This window comes from Acomys russatus, chromosome 9 (assembly GCF_903995435.1).
Source record: "Acomys russatus chromosome 9, mAcoRus1.1, whole genome shotgun sequence".
Classification (NCBI taxonomy): Eukaryota; Metazoa; Chordata; class Mammalia; order Rodentia; family Muridae; genus Acomys; species Acomys russatus.
In genome coordinates this window covers 2,610,818-2,626,137 of record NC_067145.1, presented here as the reverse complement: position 1 = coordinate 2,626,137, position 15,320 = coordinate 2,610,818, and the positions used below count along the sequence as shown (strand labels likewise).

The 15,320-nt window shown below is 42.8% G+C and overlaps 2 protein-coding genes across 2 annotated transcripts in view; both read right to left on the bottom strand.

Annotated features, from left to right (window-relative positions):
- Positions 1–715, bottom strand: part of C9 (complement C9) — a 52,396-nt gene extending 51,681 nt beyond the window's left edge. Inside the window, exon 1 of the mRNA XM_051150933.1 lies at positions 548–715. Coding sequence (XP_051006890.1) covers positions 548–666 — 119 coding nt within the window. The 5' untranslated portion in view covers positions 667–715. The remainder of the gene's footprint in view (positions 1–547) is intronic.
- A 7,915-nt stretch (positions 716–8,630) lies between these two features.
- The window catches only part of Dab2 (DAB adaptor protein 2), a 53,629-nt gene continuing 46,939 nt past the window's right edge, over positions 8,631–15,320 (bottom strand). Inside the window, exons 12-15 of the mRNA XM_051150931.1 lie at positions 11,917–12,540; positions 11,328–11,437; positions 10,776–10,843; positions 8,631–9,026 (exon numbers count right to left, since the gene is read on the bottom strand). Of these exons, the coding sequence (XP_051006888.1) occupies positions 10,781–10,843; positions 11,328–11,437; positions 11,917–12,540 (797 nt within the window). The 3' untranslated portion in view covers positions 8,631–9,026; positions 10,776–10,780. The remainder of the gene's footprint in view (positions 9,027–10,775; positions 10,844–11,327; positions 11,438–11,916; positions 12,541–15,320) is intronic.

The following is a 15,320-nucleotide window of genomic DNA, read 5'->3' as shown; positions in this document are numbered from 1 at the left end:
GGACACAAAATGTGGGGCACAACATGGGATGCCATAGAGGAGAAGGCAAATGATTAACCTTTGCTTAATGTGGGGGGGCCAAAGGGCCATACAACCAACAGTTAAAAAGTATTATGTGGAGGGACCAAAGGGCATACAGCCAACAGTTAAAAAGTATTAGGTTTTGAGATAAAGGACAGAAAGATTAACTTCCTTCACTGTAAACTTCTCAGACCCTAGACACTGATCAACACTGATCTACACAAACTGGCAACAACCAGTTTTGTTTCCTAGTTCTAAATATTTAAACAGAATATCTTAGTCCCAACATTTGAGTTCCATCTTTAGAACAAAGCCCGAGGAATATCAGCAGGCTTCTGTAGCAAACCAGCAGATAACAGCCTGGCTTTGTTTGATCGCTTCTATGGAAAGTTTAAATCCTGGGCGTTTTATATATCACCATTTAGCTTAAACTTTATTTTTCCTGCTTTGCTGTTAAGAACTAAACCCTAAAACAACAGATTCCACAGTACAATTGCAGAGATAAACAGCCAAGCCATGCACTCACCTGGGAGTGGGTCCTGGGCCCGCATTGATTTCCCAGGCAAAGACTGCAATTGCTAAGGTGATGATCCCACCTGGAGACATGCTGCTCCCCCAAGGCTGCCCCGGAGTCTTGCAAAGCATTTGTTTGCAGCCAGAGGACAGGGAACAGTTATTGCTTGCATATGCTCAGGGTTTTGTTTGTGTGTGATGGTTTGTGCTACCTACGTGTCAAAGTCCAACCAATGGAGTGTCATTTATTGTAATTCCTGACTACTATTTTTCCTTATTGACAAGGTGTCCTTGTGCAATAAACTAAAACAAAACAAAACAAAAAAATGTGAAAGTGGGTAAAAATTAGGAGCAGTGCTGTGTAAAGATAAAACAAACAAACAAACAAACAAACAAATCAATCAAACAAAATCCCAGCAGTAATTCTTTTGGGAGACTCTCCAAGGGAAGATAGCATAATTTGTGGATGAGGCTTATAAATTATTCTCATAAAGACAGGCTCAAAATAACTACAGAAATGGCATAATGAAAGATAAGGCTTACAGCTGGGCCGGGTGGTGCATGCCTGTAATCTCAGCACTTGGGGAGGTAGAGGCAGGTGGAACTCTGTGAGTTTGAGGCCAGCCAAAGCCAGCTTTTATTTATTTGTTTATTTATTTTGTAAATTTTACACACCTCTTTCTTATGTGCATAGTGGATGCTTCTGAAAAATACAATGTAAGCTCCACAAGACTAACAATAGCCACCAAAAGGATTTGGCCAGGCTGTATCAGAAGCATACACTAAAAGGATAGAATTTTCCTCTGCTACAAAAAAAAGATTGCTTGCTTGACATCTCCATATCCGGGGCTGTGGAGAGGGAGAGGTTTCCGAGAACGCTGGTTGCACAGAAGAGTGACCTGGGATGTTGCAAACATGTAAGTCCGTCAGTCTCTATGTTACTCAGATTTAACAAATATGGTGTCACAAATCTTTCTAATGTGTGGCCAGGGTTGGGACTGAGAATACACAATGAGAGAGAGAGAGAGAGAGAGAGAGAGAGAGAGAGAGAGAGAGAGAGAGAGATACAGAGACATACAGAGAGACAGAGACAGAGAGACAGAGAGAGACAGAAAGACAGAGAGAGAGACAGAGAGACAGAGAGACAGAGACAGAGACAGAGACCGAGATGGAGATGGAGACAGAGAGACAGACAGAGAGATCTGATAAGGTTTTGTGGGTAATGTGACTTTAAAAATGCCTCATGACACCATTCTTATCTTTTGTTTTGTTTGTTTGGGGAAGGGTGTGATAAGGCAGTCCAGACTGGTCTGAAACTTGCTGCAGCCCTTTTGCCTAAACCCAATTGCTAAAATTACAGGTACAAACCCATACCCAGCTGTTCCTAACACTTTTGTCTTCTTGAGACAGATTTGTCTCAAGCCTGCTCACTGCATAGCCGAGGGTGACCTTGAATTCCTGACTAGTCTATATCCTTTTCCAAGGGCTGCGATTGTGAGTGCACCACTGTGCGTGGCTTAAGAGACATTCGTAGATAAGTATTAATTGCAAATGAGCAAATCCTTTTTTTCCTAGACTCACTTTGTAGACCAGGCTGGCCTAGAACTCATAGGGATCCACCTGCCTCTGCCTTTCAAGTGCTGGGATTAAAGGCGTGCGCCGCCGCCACCATGCCAGCAATAATCTCCATGTTTCCTTGATACTTCATCCTTTTCACACGGAGAGCTTGAGAACTGATTCAACTAATTTCACTGATATATAAGCTTACCATGGAGCCCATGTGCTTGCCTGACTTGTAAGCCATGGAAAATTGTCAAGTAATAAGATGATTCTTACAGGTGCCATGCTTGCAGCCATGTCATTAAATGAATCCATGCCATAAACCTTATCTAATGACAGGTGGGTGGCATCTGGACTCAGTCCAGACCTGTCAGCTATGCCATAGTGCATGGGGGACCCTTGTGTGGTCTCTGTGGACACCCACAGGATGTCTTTAGACCTCAGGACATGAAATATGGTAGCATAGTATACTGTTTTATGCTAATGAGATGATGCTAGCTGATTAGACAGTGAGCCTTACATTTGGTCTTGGTTAATTTGGTTTGAATGGGAGGATATTCTAAGTTGCTATTTTATTTTATCATCAGCAATGTGAGTAAAATGTAGTAACAATCTATAAATGGATGATATATACTATATAATGTATACACTATATGAATAACATGGGTTTTTTCCCCCCGAGACAGGGTTCCTCTGTGTAGCCTTGACTGTCCTGAACTCACTTTGTGACCAGGCTGGCCTCAAACTCACAGAGATCCACCTGCCTCTGCCTCCCAAGTGCTGGAATTACAGGCATGAGATGCTATACCAGTAATAACATGACTTTTGTTTTTTACAGTACCTTTAACTCTGACATCTGTCATACACCAAACATATTTTGAAGTGAGGCATGTGCTTTGTGTGTATCTTGGAGAAAGGGAAGGTTAGGACGAATTAAACTGGAGGAGCAAAATTGCTATCTTTAATGGTATAACACGTAATAACAACCAGAGATGAAAATGGGAAGTTTATAATAAGCTGGCTTATCCGAATATGCACATAAATGTAATTCTCAATGGATCTATCGCAGAGCTGAAGAAATGCTGGATTTGGAGGTTCTACCATCTGCTCAGTCTCACCCTGGGATTTGCACTTAGTGTGTGAGGCTTTTCCACTACCCTACAAGTTCAATACTTTAAGTAGCTCACGCTATTCTCACAGACCATGGCACTGTGAAGATGCCTATACAGTCTGCTCCCTCTAGTACAAGGCTTCAGTGGGAAGGCAGCACACTGGCTTCCCTCTCCATTTCTAGGAGTTTTCGCCCTGAAGAAAGCCTCATGGTCTTCTATCAGCTCAGTGGGGGAGATTTCCTTTTCTTTTCTTTTCTCTTTTAAATCCCTTTATTCACATTTTCTTGGGAACTCTGTGTTACCTGAACTATACTTTCACATAACAGTATAACATTTTTCCCCATTTGGAATGCAAGAGCAACACGGATAGTCTCTGAGCTGCCTGAAGAGTTGGTTTTGTTTGTTTGTTTTTCTTAATATGATGTGTTCAGGATCATTTCCATTTGACCCTTTTAAAGGTATGGGACAGCTTTGTTTATTTTCCCCCTGAAGTCCTTTTCTTGGTAATCATGAGCTCGCTTGAGTGTCCTGGCATCTGACGTTGGAGGTCCCTAGTCCCTCCTATAGCTTCTCCCTGAGCTGCTCAGGACCACCACAGAATCTTTGCAGCACATGCCCTGGGGCGAGAGGACCTGAGGTTACCATCAAGTTCAGGTCTTAAGTGTGTGCCTGTGCACTGCCATTCTCAATACCTGACAAATGTAACGCACCTGTGAATGACATCAACAGATGACAGAATGACTAGAGAGCCACAGAGCTACATTTTGTATATTAACGTCCCTCAAGTGTGATGATCAAGAACTGTGTTTGGCTGTGCTGCCGCCAGCTCTTCCTCCCTGAGCATCACACAGATGTGCACACTTCAGTGAGCTGCTCTCTCTTCCCACTGCTTGCTTTATTTTCTCTTAAAACATCTATTCTTAAGACTAGGCCAACCTTCAGATGAAGGCTTCTCAGAGCGTGGCACGTTGAACCCCCATTACCAGAACCTGCTTCTCATTTTAAAGGTTTTTTTTTTTAAAGGTTCTTATTTTACATGTAGACTCCTAGAAGTGGCAAATTGACTATGCACATACACTGTGTGTGTGTGTGTGTGTGTGTGTGTGTGTGTGTGTGTAAATTACTTTCCTGCTTGATAATCCTGGCCCTGAGGTCAAGAAACCTATTACTCCTACTTTCTCTAAGTCTTTCCCTTCCTGTAGCCTGCTCATTCCCAATGCAGGCCATGAACTGACACCCAGATCCCAGGGTTTTTATCCTTTCATCAAAAACAGATATCCTCTCCAGCTTCTAGCTTGGTCATTTCCTAACATTTATGTCCTAAACCAATCTCTTGGTTCTGTGAAGGAAGCAGGCAGGAGGCAGATGGCATGTCGACCCTTCTGTTCTCTTCCTTCCCTTCCCTATCAGCTCCTGTGTCCAACACTCTCATTTCCCCTGACTGTAAATGGGAATTTCTGTGGTGCTCAGTAAATATAAGGGGCTGGGGTACTTAGGCATATTCTAAGCGTATCTGTGACTCTACTCCAGCCCAGCTGGGTCACCCTTTGCTCTATTCCTCTCTTTAAAACAGCAACAACAGCCGGGCATGGTGGCGCACGCCTTTAATCCTAGCAGTGGGGAGGCAGAGGCAGGCGGATCGCTGTGAGTTCGAGGCCAAGCTGGTCTACACAGTGAGTCCAGGATATCCAAGGCTTACACAGAGAGACCCTGTCTCAAAACAAAACACAAAAAAACCTAAAACAGCAACAACAACAAACTAGAATAATAACTGAAGTCAACCATTGTAAATATGACTAAAAAGAGGTCTGTTAGAAAGCTACACAAATACCACCACAAGGAAAACAGTCATGAAGAATTTTATAACTTGTGTTCTGTTTATTTATTGGGTCCCTTTAACTATTACAACCTTCTTAGGTTACTGAGAAGCCCACTTTGTGTATTCTGTAGACACCAGCCTAATGACCTCAGGATAAGGTAGTACTTTGTAATTAGGCATATTACTCCAGCAAAGCAAGGGAAAACAGGCTGGGGTACTCATGAAGTAAGATGACAAGTGGCTGGCCTTGGTCCATCGGCATCAATGTAATGAGAACATGTTAAAAGATCTATTGCGGATATGTAGCTTTGTTCACATCCATGTGTGTCATATAAACTTGGAACATACGTTCTAGTTATTTTGAGGAGAAAAGAGTTAGTTAAAAACATGCCATTTCCCAGAAAGCATTGGGTGCTTTGTTGTTAAGCAATCTCTTTAAATGGCGATAGCTTAAATATTTACCGGGGAATTCGTGGGCAATTCCCATCTTTCAGTAGAGGACTTTGTTTTGAACCAATTCCAGGCATGGAGGTCAGAGTCCTCACTCATCAGGTAATTCCAGGTCAACCACATTCCTGAGTTAGCTGTGTCCAGTTCCTTCCTGCCTTGCTTTCAGCACAGGAGGACAGAGCACTGCTGCTTGGTTTGATGAAGAGTCTGACATTGTGGGAGAAGAGTCCCCACTACAAGTTTTGCCACAAAATACCCATTAGAAAAAGTCCCTAAACTGGGCACATGCCTTTAATCTCAGCACTCAGGGAGGCAGAGGCAGGTGAATCTCTGTGAATTCGAGGCTAGCCTGGTCTACAAAGTAAGTCCAGGCCATCCAAGACTGCACAGAGAAACCCTATCTTGGGGGTAAAAAAGGAAAAGGAAAAGTCCCTAAGCCGCTAGAGCAACTGCAGCCATTTTAAAACCTGGTTGTCAATGTCATATGAGCTGTAACGGCTACAGATTCACCTCACTGGATTATGGACCAGCAGAAAGGAGCTATTTTTCATAACTAGTATAGCATTTCCCCAATGAAAAGTTATCATTTAAAAAAAGTCAGCAGATTCTTTTTTTGTGGCGACTTTATAGAAGAACTCTTAGGTTTTTCTGTTAATGCTCAACTCTTTGCTTAGACACATTTGATGCTTAAATGAAGCTCTTGGGTTTTTACAAAATATCAGACTCTTCAGCTAGGTCTAAACACCACGTCTACTAAAGAGTGTACGGATAGATTGCGCATCCCTTTTTGTCCGACAGTGGTTCTTACTGCATTGAACGAGTGTCTTCTTGTACAGAAGCAATGCTTAATCCCCAGCATGTGCTTACTTATCAAGCCACACGAAAAGAGTACGGGTTCAGATAACTCAACACACAGCAGGACACCCATGTACAGCAGATCACCTGGGCAGTGTGTCCTTGCCAGCAGCCTCCAGCTCCCGCCCCCCTCTTTCTCCACGTTCCACCTCTCTGTTGTCAGAAAGATACCAATTGTTTTCAGTTAAGGCTATGTGTTGGGGGGAGGGGGGCGGGGAAGGCATAAGAACCAAACATCCCATAATAGTAGGTACCAAAAGATGGTTCCTTCCCAGTGTCTCACTCTTCAGAGTTGTATTTCCCAAAATCTGCCTTAGGAGTTGCTCCAGGCCTTTGTGGAGATGAGAGCCTTGAAGTTGAACCAGGGCACCCTGAGTAAGAGTTTCTTCAGCTGATCACCGACCTGCCTGCCTGACACTGCAGGTCTTCTATATGGCTAGCACCCACCCAGGCTAACCCCTACATGTGTGGCTTGATGTGGCCAAAGATGACTTGGTAACAGAGAAGCAAAGAACAAAAGGCATGGACAAATACAGCACAGCGGACATCATGCATGGAGCATGTCAACCAACTCCATTAAATGCACAGGACGGGAACGCGTGTTGGTGTGGGAGGGGATGGCATTGAAAGAGACTGGATTGTTTGCTTGTGTGTCTACATCACAGATTTCTACTTTCTCTTATCGTTGTGACAACCCAAAATGTGGGTAACTGGCAGCTTCTCACCTTCTAACTGGTGTGCTTAGGGGTTAAATATAGAATAAGCTAACCGTGACAGGAGATTTTTGTCATTCCAGTTTATTGAGTGAGTAAATTCATAGCTTTATTCGCATACAGGAAAGTGTGCAGGAAGATGAACACGTACAAAACAGTCGTGTGGCTGATCATAACTTTCAAAAATTCCACTATCTAGAGATGGCTACCTCCATCTTAGCACATCTTTAGGTACTTGGAATTTTAAAGCGTGAGTTCAAGTCTGTGTTTACAGTGACTGAGTAGGAAATCAGACAGGAAAAAAAAAACCCAGACGTTATAGATATTAACTACCAGCATTAAACAGAAACCCACAGGACTTCAGCTTGGACTACTTGGGGCTAATAATCAATAGAGGCTCCCAGGACAGCTTCTTGTTTAAAACCTGAGCAGTCATCCCCTTCCAGTGAAAGGTCAGATTGTACCAACACCCACAAGAACCTGAGCATCAAGGGTCAAGAGAGAACATTTAAAACAACAACAACAACAACAACAACAAAGCCTCAGCATGAATCAACAAAAAGACTGGAAATGAAAATGCACTTCATAGGGGTCTAAGGTTCTGAGGAAAATATCGCAGGCAGACTTTCAATGATAACCCCAGACATTTGCCCCTCGTTCTCATGTATTATTGCCTTAATAACTGTGATTGTAGCTTCAAGAAAGTTTTCCAGTTACTTGATAAAGAGCTAGCATGACCTCTGGTAAGGGCCCAGTGTGTTTGGCACAGTCACATTTAGCTTCAGAATGTAGTCTTTCATTGCTGAGCCAAGTTCTGATCCTCTTGTGTTAAACTACTCTATGGAACTTCAGTTTACAAGAAGAGCCCTCTCATCCAGAGTGAAGATGAAGATGGCACACCTTCCGGCGTCTGGCCACTGGACTAACAGTGACTGGAGGAGGTGTGAGCACTTCAGATCTGTGAATCATTTAATGCTTCTTGCTCCCATGAAAATCTGTTCCTGGTACAAGAGAGGTTTTATTTACATTAACCCAGCAGCAAAAAGGACTGAAAGAGAATGAGAGGGAGAGATAAGCAATGCTTTCCTCTCATTTACAATAGCCAGCAGGAGATTAAAAATGGAATAGCCTAGGTTCTGGGAGAAATCATCAGAATGAAGAGAAATCATACCTTTTCAGTAATGCACAAATAATCATCTTTATTGAGAAAAAAAATCACATGAAATAAAATTAGGATCTTCAAGGAAAAATCAGGCGATAAGGTCACTAGGGTCAAACAGCTCCATAATGTCTGGAATGAAAGCAATTTGAGGTCCCAGGGAGAAATTAATTGTTTTATATTAGCTTTGAATAATGCCTCATGTTTTGAGTTAGAATTTTCTCCTCTTCAAGTCAAGTGTAAGTACCTCTCGGTGTAGGACTGGTAAATGATGCCATCAGCTAAGAAATGATCATCTTGAAATGGCCCTTGTGTGTATGTGAAAAGTCAGTCTTTGCTCTTTTTTTTTTTTTTCTGAGTGGGGCTGGGAAGCAAGGTGCCTTGCTTTCTTATTAATAGAATATTCATGTTTATGATGTACACCAGGAACCCCAGACAACATCGACCTATGAGGATTTGGACATTTACTCAGAGCAGTGTGATATGCAGGGTTAAAGTGACTGCACCTCCCTGCTGGAGGGTAGAAGGGAGAGTATTCCAGAGGATTCTAGGGGTACAGCAGACAAGGATTTGGTAGGGAAGCTACTTCATTTATATTTGGGCTAGAGAGTTTAGGAGCTTAATTTACGTAAAGCCATAGTTTCAGTTTAGTCTAGACAGAAAGTGAAAGGCATTTTACAAGTACAAGAGGCAAAGACAAGTAAGGCAACGGCTAATACGTCAAGGCTGGAACAAGGACAGAGGTCAGCATGTTTCTGGCTATCAGCTTGTCCTTGACTAAAGCCAGTCTTGTTGTTCATCTGGACAGTCAGCATTGCAACTTCCTAGGGAAACAAGAAGAAGAATGGTTAGAATATTTGGGTTGAGTATCAGTGCTTTACATACTAAAGCACTATTTTAAATGCTAGTGATAGTATATCATAGGACTAATGTGAAGATTGAACAAAACGGTAACGTACGCCAGATGTGGTAGAGCGCGCTGATGCCCTAAACATTCAGAAAGCCGAGGAAAGAGAAAAATGAGCTCAAAGCCGGCCAAAACTACATTATAAAACCAAGTTAGTGTGACCTACAGGGCAAGGCTCTGTACCAAACACACCTGTGTCTTTAAGGAATCATCTGCATCAGGGTAACCCACCCTAGATATGGGATGGGAAGCCTTGGGGTGGGATCCCAAATTAGCTAAAAAGGAGACAGCAAGCTGAGAGGCAACTCGTAACTCATAACTGGCTGAGGAAGCAATGCCACAAGCTGGTGTGTGCCATGGCTCTCTGCACCACGATGGGCTTGGAGCATGAGCCCTTCTCTTTGAGTTGCTGCACGTTGCTGCAGCAACATGGCAAGTAAATAACCCGGCACCCAATCTATTGATTTTACAGGTTATTGTTATTGGTTTTGGCTGCTAACCTCTGTGTTTAACGTAGCAATGACATTTCAGGAATTTCTGTCTAAGGGGAAAAAAAAGCTGGTTGGTACTAAGTTTTAATTCTTGGTTTCAGAAATCCTCAGGGAATTTTGAAATGCATTCTCCATGTGTAATGGGAAATAAATCTTATAATGTATTTATGTGAGGAATTTATCTACTATAGATGAATCAAGACAGAGATTAGCCATGCTTGGATGAGGGAATATTGGAATAAAATGGGTTTGGAATCATTTCTCTTCTTTTACTATTCTATCCCTTCCAGCTATGCCTTCTCTAACTAGAACACAATTGGTGTCATATTATTGTTGAAAATAACATATTACTTGACATTCTGGCAGAGATTCAGCTTTCCTAGAAAAAGCTGACTTCACCAGAGATGGAGCGTCCAAGCCTTTGACTCATTTTGAACTTTTGCTGCTTCTCAAGGTCACATTTACAGCTGTCACTGGTATGAGAGTTAACACATCCCACCACAGAGACCAACTTGAGACACCCTTGAAGATGACAGAGAAGTGTATTGTCATCTGCTTAGGTGATTATCTATGGACACTTCCCCTTCAACAGGAATCTTTTTGTTGTTGTTTAAGCATGTCTGGGAATGGAGCTGGGAGAGGGCTCCATTCATGAAGCCCTGGGTGTGATCTCCAGGACTTCAGAAACCTGGCTTTAATGGTGCATGCCTGTAATCTGGCACTGGCTGTGATCTCCAGGACTTCAGAAACCTGGCTTTAATGGTGCATGCCTGTAATCCAGCACTTAGAAGGTGGAGGCCAGAGGATCAGAACAAGGTCATTGTTCTCTACAGACAGTTTCAGGCCAACCAGAGACACATGAATCCTTGCCATAAAAGTGGAAAAACAAACAAAAAATCTAAAAGATTAAAAATACATGTTCTATTGAATTTATTTCCATATAGAACTGAAGTTTCAAATTGTTTGTAAAAATTATATTTCTAAATGCTCAGCTTCATTGTTATTAAATTGTCAGAGTATTGATTTCCATATCTGTTACTCTTAAATTACTTAGTTAAATCACATACTTAGCTTCTTTCCAATTCTGAAAATAAAATCTCACCCTTTGCCCTCTACATCTCCCTTTCTCACCATCCACCCACTGCAAGACAGTGTTAGTAGTTTCTTCCACTTACAGAAGCTAGGCGAAAGGATTTCCGAAAGGGCTCCTGTAGGCATCAGAAGATGCAGGCTGAGAAACCACCTGAGAGATGAAGCCAACACAACAACATTATTATAACTATCAGAATGACAGACAATGGAACCTCAGCTTCCAATCAGACATTGTACACTGTTCGTTCAAAGTCAAGGCTCAGGAGAATTGCCTTCGTCTCCCTCAACTTGGAAGAACTGTTTTGATGAACTATACAACTGTTGATGGGAGATTTAGAATTTTAATCTTCAAAGGTCTTTAAGAGAATATCTTGATTCAGCGTCTCCCATCATGTTCTCATAAGGTAGACTAAGTAAAATACAAAGGAGGCTTTTGATGGTCTTACTCCTCAAGTTTAGGGGGTAATAATGGTTGTGAAATACAAGCCCAGCTTGATTGGATGTTTACTCTGTGAAGTTTCCTAAAGAACACATCATAGGAAAATGGGCATTCTCATCAGAGTTACTGCATAAGGGAGGTAGACTGCGGAAGCGACAGGGACTTGTGGCATGTGCTGCTAGGGTTTGATACTCACGGAGGGCTGTGGTGAGCTGAAGCACCCTTTAGAGAAAGGGTTCTCGAGGGAACTATCAGCAGACTTGGTACCCAAGGGGGCACCTTGCCTGGGAGCTGGCTTTGGTGGTTCTGCAAAGCAAAGAACCCAAGCAGTTAGTACACAGGCTTTGCTTACACAGATCATGTTTCCTGGCTGGCTTAGCTTTAAAACTTAATTCTTTACAGCCGTGAAATAAAAATCACCACATATACCAGGACTCTACCCATCCATCACAGAATATATATATGTAAAATCTGAAATGGAAGACACTCAGAAGTGCTTGCCTGTAGCCGTGGAATGCGGGCTAGATTATCATTTAGCTCTCTTCAAATGTCACAATCCGTCTGATTTCTAGCTCTTGGCGGCTCTCTCAAGAACTATCACTAGAGGGCAGCATCGGGCCAGTCCTTGGGATTGGCTGAGGTAAATGGTTAGGTTACCCCCAAAGGCTTGAATACCAGAAGAAACAGGAGATAGAGTATTCCTGGACATAGAAGGTTCCTCTGAGTGCCCCATGGGACTGTATGACAGCTGAAACATTAGTTGGCAGATAATTGAGCAAACTCACCATTAATCTTGCTCAGCAGTTGATTGGCATCGAAATCATCATGGTCTACATGCTCCTGAGGAATGCCAACTTTACTGTTGAAGTAACTGGAGAAGGCACTTGAAGTCCCAGCGGGAGGTGTCTCTCCCTTCCTCGTGGGTAGGACAGGCGGCTGCCGCAGCTGGAAGTCCTTAAACATCTCCTTCACTTCCTTGACTTCTTTGTCCCCAAGAGGATCTAAGCCAGTGAAAGCGTCACTGGGGATGTCCTTTAGTGGGCCATTCCTGGGAGGTGGTTGAGGAGGTGTGGCCAAAGCGGACAGCATAGGAGAGGACTGAGTGGACATGGAAGGAGGTGGAAAGATGTTACTTTGAAAAGGATTCCCCAGAGGGCTTGTGGTTGACCAAGCGTTGGGGGCCACAGATGGGGTGGGACACCAAACTGCAGGGGCTGGAGAGGAAGCTGGGGTTGCAAATGATGAAGGCTGATTCCAAACTTGAACTGCTGGGGTTGTACTAAAAACGACTGGCTGACCAAAACCTGAAGGCTGGCCGCTTATTATGGCTCCTGGGACCACAGCTGTAGGAGGACTAAAGACAACAGGTGTCCAAGGCCCTGCCTGGGGAGGTGTCACTGGAACGCCACCTGAAGGAAGAGGGATAAAGGCGTTATCAAGAGACGAGCTTGAAGAGGAATCTTTTATTTTATTTGTATGAATTTTATGAATAATATGTTTAATAGTGACATTTTCAAACATCTATAACAGACGTTGGCTGTATTCATCCCTTTGGCAAGGATTCTTGAAAAAAGCATGGCTTTCTGGGTGTATTTCTAGAGCATTCCCAAGGCAAAAGCTAACTCAAAAATAATGGCCTCCAGAAATTAACTCATCAACACTGTTTAGCTAGCCTTCAAATGCTTGTTGTATAGTCTTTCTACTATATTTTTTAATGACCTCATTAGAAGAATAATATACCCCATAAATTCCTAATCATGAATAAATGAATGCTTATCAAACATGAATTAATGTACCTTCAATACCCTGAGTGCAATTTGCCAATAACAAGAGCTGATTTGTCAAGTGGACAGACTTAAACATGCAAATCACAATGATTATCAAGTAGTTAGATAAGATAGCCCACAAAAGTTAATTAATTATGAGAATCCAGTTTGCATTTAACAGTTGGCTCCTGCTGAGGACTTATGGAATCCAGCTACCATGAATGAACATGAAGCCTCAAAAAGCATCTCTCCTATTTCAAAGTTCCCCTGCCTTTTAACGCTGCCAAAGTTGATACAGTTATATAAAGGGAAGATAAAATTTAGTTGAGGCCAACATAGGTTTAGATTTTTACATGTAAAAATTGGAGGAAAGGCTATTATCCTGGGAAGGCTGCTTCCAATAAAAGAGCTTCCTGCCATGTGTCACTCATTAAACTTTGCCAGAAATTTGGGCAGAGCAGTTACAAGAAAGGTGATGGAGATAAAACAACAGGAAGCAGAGCCCCTTCCTGGGTAACTGTGGCCTGAGTCAGGGAAGATTATCTCCAGGGCCTGCCTCCTTGCCGTATTCTTCAGGGTGAGTTACCCCAGGAGAACCCAGCCCTCCCATCCTCTGTTCCTTAAACATTCTCTGTTCTTTCTTCCTAAGTGCATTAATGAAGCAGTAAAACATCACCACTGAGCAAGACCAAAAGCACAAACCATCCTGCAAAACCCAAGTCCTGCCTCACCCTCATCCATGGATGATGCTGTTTTGCTCTTGAAACCCACTTGTTCTGAGGGTGAGAGCATGGAATCCTTTCATCACCCATTTTAGCTGATTCAATCAGGAAAAGGCTCCAAGCTTAGAATAGGAAAGGTTGGTTGCTGTTGGTTTGCTTTTCTTCCAGGATGAGAAGGACTTTGAAGTGGGGTTCAGAGGCCAACACAGGGATATCTCTCTTGATCTTTTGGCATTGATGATTTTATTATCATCAATGCTGGCTCATCAATGCTGGCATCTGGCCAGGAAGCATTTGTTCCACTCACATAAAATGGGTACCTTACTTGACCAGCATGCCTATTTCTCAGTGACGGAACTGAATCAAGAGCACAATCACAGTCCATGCTTATAGGGACAAAATGCACCTCGGCCATGACCCAGCACTTTATTCTCTCATTTTGACCTCTCCCCAGCAAGGCACAAAAAGCTACTACTTGCACAACAGTAAGCTAATTCACACACCAACTTCAAAGACACAAAGATCCAGGACTTATTGGCATTATGGAGTACAGTCATAAAAACCAAGACATGGATTCTCTTAGATTTTCTAATATAAGTCTTAAAAGTGGGTTTAGTTTGAACAAAGCTATTGACAACTGTTTCAAAACAAATTAATGTTGTGAATGAAAGGGTCATTTACTAAAAATTTCAACCATTAAGATATGCATAAATAAATAAGCAAGCCAGGCAGTGGTGGTGCATGACAGAAATTGGGAGGCAGAAACAATTGGATCTCTGGGAGTTCAAGGCCAGCCTGGTCTACAGAGTGAGTTCTTGGACAGACATGGTTACACAGAGAAACCCTGTCGAAGAATAAGAATAAGAATAAGAATAAGAATAAGAAGAAGAAGAAGAAGAAGAAGAAGAAGAAGAAGAAGAAGAAGAAGAAGAAAGGATGTACCCACTGTTCATCCTTCATTCTGAACTACTTGTCTTTCTGCTTAACTGTAGCCATAGGTAATATTGATTGGAGTGCTATTTTGAATAAAAGAAAATATTACATTTGTCAAGAAGTAAAGGCTTGGCACCCTGCATTTGTGCCAGCCTTCATCCCCTCCTCCCAGCCTCTCCTCATTATATTTTTAAGACATTTATGGCCCATCTGGGGAAAGTAGGGGCAAGGACGGAGGAAAAAGAATGAGCGTAAAGCTTTAATTTTACTACCTTCTAAAGCTAGATCAAAACACAGGGTACAAGTCAGAGCCGGGGACTCAGCTTCCTGTGACGCCTTCTCCCCAGCCCCCAGATCTCCAGAGGAGACAGTCCCCCAGCTGGGTCCAGCGGAAGCCAGACCTACACCCTTCCATGCTTCGGCTGAGGATCCCTGCCAATGGACAGGGGCTACACTGTGGGGCTCAGTTTGAGTTCCATGTCCAAACTTGGAAGAATCATCAGTATTCTGCAGTTGTACACCCCAAGGCCTCAACAGGGGCACCTCGCCAAAAAGCTTCACTTCGTCTGAATAAATTAACAGTTATAGGGTCCAGCTGTATCTTCAGGCAGACTTGTTAAATATTGGCTGTAAGAATTCTTCAAGGCATTCATCTTAGACTATGGAGCCCCAGGATGTGATCTAGTCACAGGCCCTGAATGCAAGTTCTCTGCCTTTCTGGGAAGGGAAGACACCAGATGCCTCACTGTGTGCACAGGCTGGACAAAG